Source organism: Pavona decussata, unplaced genomic scaffold (genome assembly GCF_977016875.1).
Source record: "Pavona decussata unplaced genomic scaffold, jaPavDecu1.1 SCAFFOLD_89, whole genome shotgun sequence".
Lineage (NCBI taxonomy): Eukaryota > Metazoa > Cnidaria > Anthozoa > Scleractinia > Agariciidae > Pavona > Pavona decussata.
In genome coordinates, this window is record NW_028145506.1 from 1,838,030 (window position 1) to 1,851,929 (window position 13,900).

Below are 13,900 nucleotides of genomic sequence, written 5' to 3' on the forward strand. Positions count from 1 at the left end.
CAAGGTGCCGTTGCCATGACAACGCAGCAAGCTATTAACCGTCCAAAAATAAAGGTTTTCCTTGCACTCGTTAGAATTTTTTCCATTTTTTGGATCCAGAAAAACTCACCAAAAACTAACATCATAAGTGACGCTGCTTTCATGTTATTTTAACAGAGATCTCCTGTAAATGTTGGTTTTGCACTTTAATGTTTTTTGAAGATACCCTCTAATAGATTTCGGTTTTTGTTTGTAGGCAAATTACACTATTAGAGAACTACTGTTTTGTCAAATTTCACGAAATTCTAATGAGTGGTTCCTTAGAAAACAGTGCATCTCCATTAAAACAATCAGTCACAATTTTTTGGTCAAATGCGCATGCGTGGATTTTAATAAGGTTTTCTCAGCTAAGATGAAAAGAGTGCAAAAAGGCTTAGCTCTTTGAGAAGTCACTTTCCTTGTTTGGTGATAAATGAACGATTCAAAAACGAGAAACTAAGTTATTTTAAGAGCAAAACTCACTTTTGTGATCCATTTGGTATAAAAATCGAGGGAATGATAGTATTTGCTTACCACAACTCTAGCGCGCGCTTAATAGCATCGCTAACAGAATCTTTAAAGTATGCGCAGACTGTGTTCGGCCACCTTAAGCAGGGTAATTTTAGAGGAAATACGTGAGCTTTTCATCGGGACAAACAAAACTGTCCATAATATCCGGGTGTCCATAGACGAGTGTTCCACTGTCAAAGGTTTAAAAGATTTCTGAGTCGCAACCATATTTTGCAAGGCAGATGACCATATACAGAAAAAGGCTTAAACTCAAATGGTTCACACATGTAAAAATTGAAAATTGTGCCAATAGTTAAAGATCGCCAGTGTGCAAAACGTGATGTATTGATTTTTTTTTAATTTAGAATATTCATAGAAGTTGATGTATAAAGTACAATTATATTGATCCATTTCTTTCAGTAGCCAGCTTAATTATGGGAATTTTCTGTCTGTTGCAATGTTGGAGATGGCACTAGTTCCGTGCATGTCATGACAATTTTTTTAAATCCATCTGTTCACTCTAGCTTATATTTCACGAAAAAAGCGCCACAAAACACTGCAAAACAAAGAATCAGAATTATCCCTAACAATCACCCAGCAACAACCCTTATTCTGTAGTCAAATTGTCCCCCTACTCAATCCTATTATTTTTCAATTGATACAAGAATAGAGTTAGAAGTTTATATCTTGGAACTGACCTGTAATCCCAGTTTCAAATGACTTCAGGGTACCAGCTTCCAGCTTCTTGCTCATGTTTCTTATATCACTTTTCATCTGCGCAAGATCATCTCTGAGGATTTCTGAGAAACAAACAACTTTGTTACGTTCAAATCAATTTAAGTGGAAACTAACTAACTACCATATTGTATGTTGCTATGGAAACTTCCTCATCATCAATTATCTTGGAAAACTTAACCTCCACATAAAAGTTGTTTGGGCCATCTTTTTCGATTAAAAGGTTTAAATTTATAGATTTTCAAGTCACCACCATACTTGACAAGTCAATTGTGATCAGAACAGAAAAGGCCAAAAACTAAAATGGCGTGCACATGAAAATTGAAAACATTAGAAATAGTTAAAGATCACCAGTGTGCAAAACGTGATGTATTGATTTTTTTTAAATTAGAATATTTATTGAAGTTATGATGTCAAAGCACAATAATTACAATTATATTTATCAATTTTCTTCAGTATAGCAAATTTTGGGGATTTCTTGTCTGTTGCAAGGTTGCAGACTGGCATTAGTTACATGCATGTCATGACAATTTTTTTTTAAATCATTCTGTTCACCCTCATATATATTTTTTTAAAATCCATCTCTTCACCCTCATATATTTTTTTAAATCCATCTGTTCACCCTCATATATTTCTTTAAGGGAACTGTAAACGAAAAGTTGTCCGATTTTGCAAAATTTCTTTTTTTCACTTGTTTGTTAGATACGACATTAATGACTAAGTTAATGAAAAAAAAATTTAAAACTCATAAATAGAACAGACGATATGTTGAAAAGAGTGTTTAGGACATCAGGTAAAAAATGGCTTAAGGCGACATAATGCGGAAATCCCAATTACGCGTCCAGCAGCGCCATGGCATTTTGAAAACCATACCCTAGGGTATACATTGCACCAACCAAAGCTTGTTTATGATCGACAACACTTTCTTCAGACGGCTGAACCGTCTTTTTGTTATTTTTTGCTGGGTTTTGCAAGGAATTCTACGCTTCTCCCATTTCCTCTTGGATCCAAAGATAAACAATGTGACCTTTCCCGCAAGACACCAAGACGGGCTTTGTCATGATACTCTTTTGGGGGCCCCACGCCATTTTTGATTGGTCCGCGGCATGATTCATGATGATTGTGTTGACATCCACTTTAACGAGGTGTGAAAACTGTACGAATCTTTCAAGGCCCAAAAATCAAAGTTTGTTTGCCAGAGAATTTTAAACTTTCTTTAAATGAATTAATAGGGTATGTAGATATGATGGATTTTGGTGAAATTTGGCCAGCATCTTGGGTGGACATTTAGCTACCAAAGGGTGTGAGGCTTTTGCGAAATTCAAAATATTTTTATTGTGACGGCCTAGCACGTGCCATGATTATGTAAATTTTCTATTGGCCAACTTTACAATGGCTTTTCTCGGGAACCAATAAGAACATCAAAAAAGCCTCACACCTTTTTGTAGTTTATTATATCGTGATTGATAAAGTCCAGTTTGTTTGGATGTTTGCGTTAATGCGAAGGCTCATAATTCAGTCAAGTGAACATCATCAGGTTTGTGTTTGAAGGCTTGGGCGCTTATGGAAACAATAAAAATGAAAACTAGTTTTATTTTCAGATTCTGAAGTTTAATTTAGCTTTAAAATGATATATAGCACTCATGCCAACTGTCCCGAATACGGAACAAATCTCCCGGTCTCCCGTACGGGTGACTAAACCTCACGGATAAAAGCGACTTGGCGTCTTATTTGTATAATAGGCTAGTATTTCAACTCAAATGTTCCATAAATTTAAGAAATATTGTGTCATGGCTGCATTTGCATACCTGCTTTACCCAATCTGCCACAAACTTTGTCGGAAACCAAAGAAAATACGCTTTTGTCATCATTGCAATATACATGTAAACAACTTTCTGATTGGACAAACGTTCAACCAATTAACGAGCAGGACAGAAAAAGCTCTAGTGCTGTGCAAATTTTGTGCCAACTTGGGGGGGGGGGGTAAGTGCATCAATTTTGTTTAGGGGGGAGGGTGGGGTAATAAGGAAGGGGTGCTCAAAAGAAAAATCTCCAGATTTCAGATCTTCAGAGGTTGGCATCTCTGATATAGTCGTCTGTAGTTCTATTAAAAATAACGCGCGCACGAAGGATTTTTTGGAAGGTACCTCAATTCCTTAACAGTAACCTTAAAATCCATATGTTTTCTTGCATAAATTTCACCAAAAAAGTGCCACAAAACACTGCAAAACAGAGTATCAGGATATGAAATCCCTAAAAATCACCCAGCAAAAACTCTTACTGCAGTTAAGTTAGTTCCCCCCCCCCCCCCCACCTACTAAATCCTCTGAATTTTTCAATAGATACAGGAATAGAGTTAGGAGTTAATATCTTGGAACTAACCTTTATCCTCAGTTTGAGATGACTTCAGAGTCTCCAGCTTCTCGCTAATGTTTTCAACATCACTTTTCAACTGCTTGAGATCATCTCTGACGATTTCTAAAATGATTAATTTATAAATAACTTTGTTATGTTCAAGTCAATTTGAGCTAAAGTTGATAAAGGTTAAGCTAAACGTTTTTATTTGTCTCCCATTCAATATCAACATTGATGAAAAATTACTAAGTATTATATACAATTTTATTAACTTTTCAAAAGATAGGGGAGCTAGGGTTTGGAGTTAGTCTCTTGGAACTGACCTTTATCCTCAGTTTCAGATGACTTCAGGGTCTCCAGCTTCTCGCTGATGTTTCTTACATCACTTTTCACCTGCTCGAGATCATCTCTGACGATTTCTACAAAGATTAATAACTTAATTGTTATGTTCAGGTCAATTTAAGCTAAAGTTGATAGAGCACAAAGCTTTTACTTGTCTCCCATTAAATATCAAAACTGATGAAAAATTATTAAGTAAATTTTATTAATTTTTCAAAAGATAGGGGAGCTAGGGTTAGGAGTTAGTCTCTTGGAACTGACCTTTATCCCCAGTTTCAGATGACTTCAGGGACTCCAGCTTCTCGCTCATGTTTCTTATATCACTTTTCACCTGTTTGAGATCATCTCTGACTATTTCTAAAAAGATTAATAACTTTGTTATGTTCAAGTCAATTTAAACTAAAGTTGATAGAGCAATTTAACGCCTTTATTTGTCTCCCATTTCAAATTAAAAAAAAATTTATCAAAAATTACTTAACATACATAAGGGAGCTTGGGTGGGGTTGAAAAACACTCCAACCAGATACATTGAACCTTTGCTCTGAATTTATGATGCTCAATATTGTAATGGTTAATCAGCTGATTATTATTACTTATATTGCTGATGATCTAAGACTAGTCTAGGACAAAAATGTTTGTGGCCTTATTATTTGATTACACATCAATGACATTGATTACTCATTGATCTGAATGATTTATAGCCATTGATGTTAATTATTACTCGTTGGGAAGTCATCTGCAGCAGAATCGACCACATGATTTCGAGAAATACAGTTCCCTGGAGTGAAAAATGATGCATTACATTGATGATAATAAGAGTCAAAGTTTTAGTTCTCAAACAGAACAGCTGATCAATAAAATTGTGAATGCAGTGACCTACATGTATTCAATTTGTTTTGTTTTTCACATCTGATTATAATGCTAGATAAAATAACATCATTTGTATGCAAGCATGCAATGATACCCGAGTGAGTAATCAATACAATCGATCAATGAGTTATCAATGACCCGTAATCAGAAATTGGATCCAGCACTTTAGGATACCATGTTCATGAGCAATGAGTTATTTTGGTTGTGTTAAAAGTGATATTGCTCCTTGTCCGTGACAATTATCCATAACCCAAGAATGAAAGAATTTCATTGAAATATGATGAAGCTAGTTTGAAATGGCAGCACTAAAACCGGGAATCCTGAATCCCGAATCCGGAAAACAGAAACTGAAATCGAGAATCCAGAATCCGGAATCCCCAATCAGGAATTGGAAACTAAACATTTTGATTGTTTGAACAAGTTTAAACAAGTTTTAGTAGAAATGAAAAGACATCCTTGTCAAACGTCCATACTTCTAAACCGTGTGCTGGCCGATCCAAATACATCTACATTCAGAGAATTCAGTCAAACCGTCCTGAGCAGCAAACTTGGCAATTCCATTTAGATCTCTAAAATTAATTCAACCAGTACCACACAGAATGACAAAATTATGGTATCTTCAGGGTGAAAAATAATATTCTAACTAGTAATAATCATGGGTTAGTAAAGTGCGTTGGCATCCAAACCGAAGCGAGTCAACCCGCCTTAGCCAGCGGGATTCTAATCGAGGCAAGTGGTCTGAGCCAGTCCAAGATGGCGCTCAAACCCTGAAATCGCACAGTATCCAGAAAGAAGCGACACGAATAGTATGCATTAGACGGACGTAAAGAAAAGGCTTGAGGGGGATGATCATTTGCCGCCATAGTAGTCTTTTCGCCCAATTCACTCCCTGTGGTTTCACTTTGCAACCTGATGAAAAATTTAACATCCTTTTTCAAAACAAGTCAACACAAGGTATCTGGAATATGGGTGAAACAAAAGAGGATGTAAGTGTGCACTCAGAAAACTTACCGCTTCTTAATTGGTGAGTCTGCCATCTGTACATGGATACGCCTTGACGGAAAACACGTTGTTCCTTGCGTTCTCTCTCGATCCCATATTTTCACATTGTGTTGTTTAATACAGCAGCTTTTTTAAAATGCCAACGAGTGATTTAAGTATTTTTGTTCCATCTTTTTTTTACCCCAAGTCATATATTTCACTATGAAATATTCCTCTTTCCGTTATAAGAAACTTATTTCCGGATTCCATTTTGTGAAAAGAATTGGCAGTTGATTCAATTAGATTACTAACTGTTGCCTATTTAGGCTAAAATACTAATAACTTTTTTTGGAAATTGTCCCTTTAATTATTAATAACTAACTTGAAGTTTGTTCTTATAATAAAGTAATCTCAACCAATCATGCAAGTTAAGAAAAAATGACAGTTTAATTTTATGCTGTTGTCTACAAAATTTAGCAGCAGAAGTGGAAAATGGATGTTTGCAAACTACTCGCATCTAGGTCAAGTTTGTCAATGACGGACAACATGTTTGTATGAAGTGAGTAGAAACTATTCAACCAAGGGATATCACGGCAAACAAAAAGTATATTCCTCTCCTTCCTTCATTCCTGTTTTAAAATTGTTATTATAATCTCCTGCAAAACCTCAAAGTAGCCGGCAACATCGCCACTAGCCTCTGGGGATGAATATTGACACAGGAAAGTAAATTGAATCAATCATTATGGTAGGTTAGGGGTCAGTATAGCACTTATATTACTACCTAGGAAATACACAAAGCAAAGATCTTGATTAGAAGGTTGGTTTAAACTTGTTTCTCTTAAAATCACAACTTTCTCAATAAATGGTGATGAATTGACATTAAACTAGTAGAAGATCGAAAAACAGATTGAAAAACTGCCGAACAAGCACATGGCATGGAAGAAATAGCGGACTGTGCAGGTGCGAAAACTAGTGCCAGCCCTCTCTCCCTTCCCTTGGCCGAGTTAAATAAAAATAAACAGGTATTATTTTAGATGTATAACATACACTGCCACTGAGTATGTATTTACTGATTGCAAAAATTGCCACTCCTCTCAGGGGGCATAAATTAGGCTAATCACGGACATCCTTAAGCTTTAAGACCAGCAAGTGATCTTTGTATGCACATACTCATCAATGTTAATGCTAGAGTGATTAAAATCTGCAAGTCAGCGAGCAATGCGAGCCAAGACGTGAGCCGTGCGAGTCATGCGAGCCACAGTACAAATGTTAAAAATTTTTATTTGTTATATTTACATTCAATTTTTCCTGGAAGAGAGCTGTGTAAGGAAAAGATAAAACCACTACTCTTTTTTATGAGAGTCATCATGAGAGTCCGCCGCTATTTGAGCGGGCTGGAAAACTGTATGGAAACCCAGTGACAAATAGTTTTTGTAAATAGCTAGTTCTAAATTATTTATGAATAGGATAATTGAGACACCACATAAAGGATTTTACGACAAAAAAAAAAAAACTGTCAAAAAACACCAGAACACCATGCAGACTCTTCCAAGAACAAATTCATAGACAAACACGTCATCAAGGCAATCGTTTCAGACTGATGAAATCATAAGCAATCTTTTTGCATCTCCTGAATGAAATCGACCAGAAATGGCCATAAAAATCATCCACTTACATCAAACTGATGATTTTCCAAGTACTCAAAGTTTGAGAGAAGTCAATATTGATGCATTAAATCCGATTTGAGAAAAAGCGGCATAGTAGAAGCATTTGCCGTTTGGGTCAAATCGGCTATCTCGAAACCAGCCTCTGCCACTCTAGTGGCCAGTTTTGAAGAAAGACTTGTCTGAGGGAAGAGACAACCACATGCAGCAGTCAGCCCTGACTGACAGAGTTCTGATAGCTGATTCACTAAAGACCAAACCTGTTAAAATGACGCGATTTACTTACCATTCTTGATGCCAACACACGGAGATCGAAGTGCTGTTCTTTTTTTTTTTTTGAATGAAGTTCCACGTGGAGATCAATGAATGACAAGTGTCAATGGATACTCATGCAGCCGTATGCTTCTCTCGGAATTTTTTTACTGAAGTCTTGAACCTTAATAAATTTTTGCGTATTGTTTTAATTTATTTTTTTGTGCATCTTGGGTGATTTAGAATAGACAAAAATTTCTCCAAATAACGAAACGTAAAAACAAAGAAAAAAAATTTGTCCATGCGAATGTAAATAAAACAAATAACAATTCTTAACATTTGTACTGTGACTTGCATGACTCGCGTGACTCGCATGGCTCGCACGGTGGTTCGCATGGCTCACTGGCTCGCAGATTTCGCAGACCTTTAATACTACCTGACCTTTCAGTGGAATGTAACGCGAAATTGATGCTAACCAAATATTTAATTCTCAGTATAAATTTATACCTTGCAGGTCATCAAGTTTGTCCTTGATGTCATCATCGTCTTTCTTCCACCTTTCCATCATCTCTTGACAGCGCTTTGCAGTGGCAGGATCCATGCATTCATGCTTCAGGTGATTAATAGTGGCTGAATCTGCTCCTAGGCCTATCACTGCATTTTTAATGTCCTGCCAGTGGGTTTCAAATGTTACATTATCCACAGAAGCCTGGTTCACATGGCCATAGATCATGTTTCTGTAACATTTGACTCGGACTATGTTAGCTTCCATGGTCCCATCTGACACTGGTGGGAGTTTGTCCCAGCTGCCAGTACTAGTGGGAGGACTCAGATGACAAATATTCCTCAGCAGCAAAACCAAAAGCGTGATATCAAAATTTGCTGATGATACTGAAGTAGGATGAACTGTGGAATACAGTGTGTCCCACTGTGAAGCATTTAAAATCCGCTTACTTTTTAAGGTCTGCAGTGTGGATTTTTGTGACGCCAGAACTCCATGAAGACCTGCTGGGGGGTGTATTCTGTCAAATGTGTCCCTCAGTGCCTGGCAGCCCACATCCACCACAAGACGGCAGAGCCGAGCATAATTTGTTGTCTCCTGGGTGGAAGCAGATAGTGCAGAGGCAGCAGAAGCCATGATATATGGTGACTACACCACTCAGTTAACCTAAAATAGTAATTAATATCCTTTGATTAGTGAAAAACTAAATGTTACTCTTGAGGCCCGTTTAAACGTTTCAACATTTGACCAAGATTCGTTCAACAAAAGTTGAATGGATGTTTGGCAAATGTTGGATGAACGGAGTGTTCAAACAGTTTCGCCTGTAATTCCATCCCAGGAGCAACACCATGACCCTGAACCACCAAAGGCGGACAGTTCAGAGCCTTATGTTACCCCAAGTGGCAGACGAGTAGTAAAGCCAGAGCGGTTGGACCTCTATACCAAACTAGGTACTAAAAACCATTTTCAACTTTTGTTTTCATTGAAAAATCCCAGGACTGAGACATTATTAATTTTCATTTTTTTAGGTGCAGATTTATTTCATTTTTTTTTTTTTGAGGGAAGGATGTGACATAAATGCTTCGACCACCCTAGCGCTTTATTATTTGTCATTGTGTATCACATGGTATAGAGGAGGAATTAATACAGGACTTTTAGCTGGTTTATCATACATGCAAACTCAACCTTCCAGTAATTTTACCATCCATCAAATCAATTTGATACATGCCATTTCTTTTTTCTCATAGATGCATGGCCTATACATATTTGTAATACACTAGACTCTTGGATTCCTATGAATTCTGTTAATTTCCCCCTTTAACCTATTATTACCAATTTCCATCCATTAAATTAACTAATCAATCAACAGGTATTGATAACTATCAAGTATTATCTATAAGGGCCTTGAAGTTTGTTAGTAAGGATCAACAAGTGTCAAATAAAAGGGCTATATACCGGTAATTAAAACGTGGGTGTCTGCAGGTAGGGATGTATTGTTCTGATTGTCTTCAACAAAGGCGGCCCTATGAAAATCCATTATTGGCTCGTATATCACGAGGGAGAGGACCTCGCAAACCTCAAATTTCATTCAAATTTTTTTTAGCTTACACGAGCATCGCCGGGTGGCGTGATTGAATTAACCAATCACATCGCCCAATTCATGTTGTTGTTGTTGGGGACTTTCACGCCATTTATCAAGTGGCAAGCCGCGGAAACGGCAAGTTGTTTACGAGGATTGAGAGACAGATTGTGAGGGAAAAGAGCACAATCAAAAAATGTCGACAACTGAAGACAGTGTAATGAAAAGGGAAAGAACGCGTTTTCAAAAATTGTGCTACCTGTACCGAAAAATCGTTCGCAGCAGGCATTACGACATGACTGAAACGGCCTTTTGAGGGACAAAAATCGCCTAAAAAGGTGAGTTAAAGATTTAGACAATAAAACGATACGATTATCAGGTCAATGAATTCATTTCATGATAGTAAATAAGTATGTTAACCAGCGTCCGGTATGAGCAGCGTTCCTCTCACTTTTATCTAAAGACGCGCACTTAATATTTGCCGAAGCGCGATCTCAGCCAACAATTTAAATCAATTAGTTGAGGCTCATCAATTTCCAGTTATAGCATGAAAAAGATGAAAGCAAACCTTATTTTCACCGAGGGTTAAGCTGAAGTCTTAACTCATTCAACCTCATAACTTAATCCTTACCACTGAAGAGTTCACATGTCTTCGTTTCGATTCTGGCGAAGATCGCGGTATCTTGTCGAGATCGTGGTTGTCTCGGCAAGATTTTGGTTTTCTTGCCGAGATCGTATTTGTCTCAGCGAGATCTCGCCTGTCTCAGTGCCCGTAAAAATCTCACCGCGAATCTCGCCGAGATGGAAGACACAACTGCAATCTCGGCGAGATCTCGCTGAAAGTTTTGCCCTCTAAAAATCACGCCGAGAATTACTGAAATCTTGCCGAGATCTCGGTTACCTCGGCGAGATTAACGTGATCTCAGCGAGATCTCGCAGAAATTTTTTGCCTGCTAAAATTCTTGCCGAGAATTACTGAAATCTCGCCGAGATCTTGGTGAGATCTCGCTGAAATTTTTACAAGGGTTATGATTTTTTGCTGTAATTTTTTTGTTTTTACAATTTCGTTTCTGTTTTATGTACTGTATTTGTGTTCTTTTTGTACAGGTTTCATAGTTTATTTCTAAATTGTAATTACCGGTAGAATTAGTCATTTTCCGTGTTTATGTATATGTACGATTTCAATAAACTGCCTGATTTCAAAAAATTGTGGCTTTGGAATGACCTTCAGTGTTTAGTACTGTGACCATAACAATGGATCAGGTGTCTAGAAACCTAAGACCTAAGACCTAAGACCTAAGACCTAAGACCTGGAAACCTAAGACCCGGAAACCTAAGACCTGGGATCCGTTTCTCGAAAGTCCCGGTAACTTACCGGGCCCGGTAAGTATATTTTTAAAAAAATTTTTGGCCGATTACTCAGTGACTACAGGCACGGTACTTGGGTAATGTTTTCATAGAATTAAAACATTCTAAAATTTAGTATTCAATCTAACAAAAATTGTACTTCTGTTAAGAAACATTTATAACCAAAGCAGACACTTATCAGACTTATCGGGCCTGGTAAGTTAGCGGGACTTTCGAGAAACGGGCCCCTGGAAACCTAAGACCCGGAAAGCTAAGACCTGGAAACCTAAGACCCGGAAAGCTAAGACCTGGAAACCTAAGACCTGGAAACCTAAGACCCGGAAAGCTAAGACCTGGAAACCTAAGACCTGGAAACCTAAGACCCGGAAAGCTAAGACCTGGAAACCTAAGACCCGGAAAGCTAAGACCCGGAAACCTAAGACCTGGAAACCTAAGACCCGGAAAGCTAAGACCCGGAAAGCTAAGACCCTTGTTTTAAAAAGTTATTTTTTTTTTAATTTAAGAAATGATGATAATTATACTTCAACTTCCCACACATGGATTACTGCTTTGCTGAACGCCGGGTTCTAAATTTTCAACAGTCCCATTTTCTTTTGGGTTTCCTCCATAGTTACAGTCAATTAACGTCATGCGTGACCAGTATTTCCGAGAATGAAATGAACATGTTCGAGATTATATTCAAATGCCGGACATTACAATTTCATTTTCTCGGAAATACTGGTCACGCGTGACGTGGTTGACTGTAACAGAAAAAAATATATTCAAGATACTTGGGAAACAATTGTTATTCTTAAAACACTTAATGTAATGTAAAGAAACGTTGAACTTCATAGCCTTACACCGTCAATAACCTTGGAAAATTTCTACGGGAACCCTGAAACCTCGTTGGCGATTTTCAAAAGCAGGATCAAGCAGGATTCCGGGTAGGCTGGGAGTGATAACTGCCCTCTTAGTTAATGGGTTGTTTATCAGAGAGTAATATACGTGGGAAAATAACCGGGTCAAGCTATTATTAATAATGATTAAAACTATTTTAAAAAAATTATTTCTCAAGCCGGCTCCTATTGTCGCCTTCTTTCATTCTAATCAAAGTATTCACTGTTACGATTGTACAATAATATACAAAGAAACAAGTAATACTTTCTTTGCTTCTAAATGCGTAGTTTAATATCAACAAGTCTTGAAGACTTAATTACGTTTTCGAACCAGCAAGAAGGAAAAACACACATCGTAAAATTCGAACATACAACGACTGATTAAAATTGCCTTTGGTCTTTGTAAAATAAAGCATCAAAGTACGGTTGACATCTCTATCAAATGAACAATTACACGCTCTACACTTGGAATAAAAATTCCTGCAGAATAGGATATATCGCAACTCAGTTAGAGCGATAATTAATACTTACAACGACATAACGTTTATGTGTTTCACTACTAACTTGCTTTGCAAATCCCTAACGCTGAATGAAGTATAACAGGAGGACCAGTATTTCCGAGAATGAAATGAACATTCGAAGTGCTCTTTGTAATGTCCGGCATTTGCATAAATCTTGAACATGTTTATTTCATTCTCGGAAACGCCGGTCACGCTTGATGTTAATTGACTGTAACTATGGAGGAAACCCGAAAGAAAATGGGACTGTTGAAATTTTAGAACCCGGCGTTCAGCAAAGCAGTAATCCTTGTGTGGGAGATTGAAGTATAATATTCATTATTTCTTTAATTTAAAAAATAACGTTTTAAAACAAGGGTCTTAGCTTTCCGGGTCTTAGCTTTCCAGGTCTTAGCTTTCCGGGTCTTATAGGTTTCCAGGTCTTAGCTTTCCGGGTCTTAGGTTTCCATGTCTTGGGTTTCCGGGTCTTAGCTTTCCGGGTCTTAGGTTTCCGGGTCTTAGCTTTCCGGGTCTTAGCTTTCCGGGTCTTAGCTTTCCGGGTCTTAGCTTTCCGGGTCTTAGGTTTCCAGGTCTAAGTTTTCCGGGTCTTAGGTTTCCAGGTCTTAGGTCTTAGGTCTTAGGTCTTAGGTCTTAGGTTTCTAGACACCCACAATGGATCGAACGTCAAACAAAAAGTGTGGAATTAGTTTTGCTAACTATACTCTTACTATATAATGAGAATGTTTCTCGATAAATCTTTTTCACGCAAGGCGTTCCATTCATCTTCAAAAAGGCTCTTGAGCAGAGGAAAGCATGGGAGTTGCAGACAAGAGACGGAAACTCAACATGTGAATGGAAAATGGATGGACTTTAATTTGATGACTCAAATTTCTGGAAGGCTGATCACGTACAGAGCAAATCAGTGGATTCAGTGATATTACTGACAGTAATTCATCTTTAGCAAAATATAATTTTGAAAACAGACAGACAAACTGGTAGTTGAGTTAATCGTTTGTCTCACGATTGAGTCACAAAGATGTGGATCGCGACAGACAAACTTCCTGAATTCCAAAGAGACAAACCATTTAATGAAATATACACAAACATCTCTTGAGTGTCGTAAAAATAAATTCCATCACACTTATCGCTCTTACCTTAGCAAGAAGCTTCTCTCCGCGTCCAAAGAAAGAGCAAACGTCAAACTGACAAGTTATTATATTCCTGCAACAAACACAGCAATGATCATGACGCTTTCATTGTGTATCGAGGCCGAGGAACAAGGCTGAGTGGTATAAAAAAAACAATAAATAAATCCGTCTAAACTAGCAAAACACTCTTGTAAACGTTATAAATCT

General features: G+C 37.5%; 1 protein-coding gene across 1 annotated transcript in view; it reads right to left on the reverse strand.

Moving 5' to 3' along the window:
• The window catches only part of LOC146474514 (uncharacterized), a 62,461-nt gene that overhangs the window by 3,358 nt on the left and 45,203 nt on the right, over positions 1-13,900 (reverse strand). The window contains exons 7-10 of the mRNA XM_085117136.1: positions 4,219-4,314; positions 3,942-4,037; positions 3,646-3,741; positions 1,227-1,328 (exon numbers count right to left, since the gene is read on the reverse strand). Coding sequence (XP_084973262.1) covers positions 1,227-1,328; positions 3,646-3,741; positions 3,942-4,037; positions 4,219-4,314 — 390 coding nt within the window. The remainder of the gene's footprint in view (positions 1-1,226; positions 1,329-3,645; positions 3,742-3,941; positions 4,038-4,218; positions 4,315-13,900) is intronic.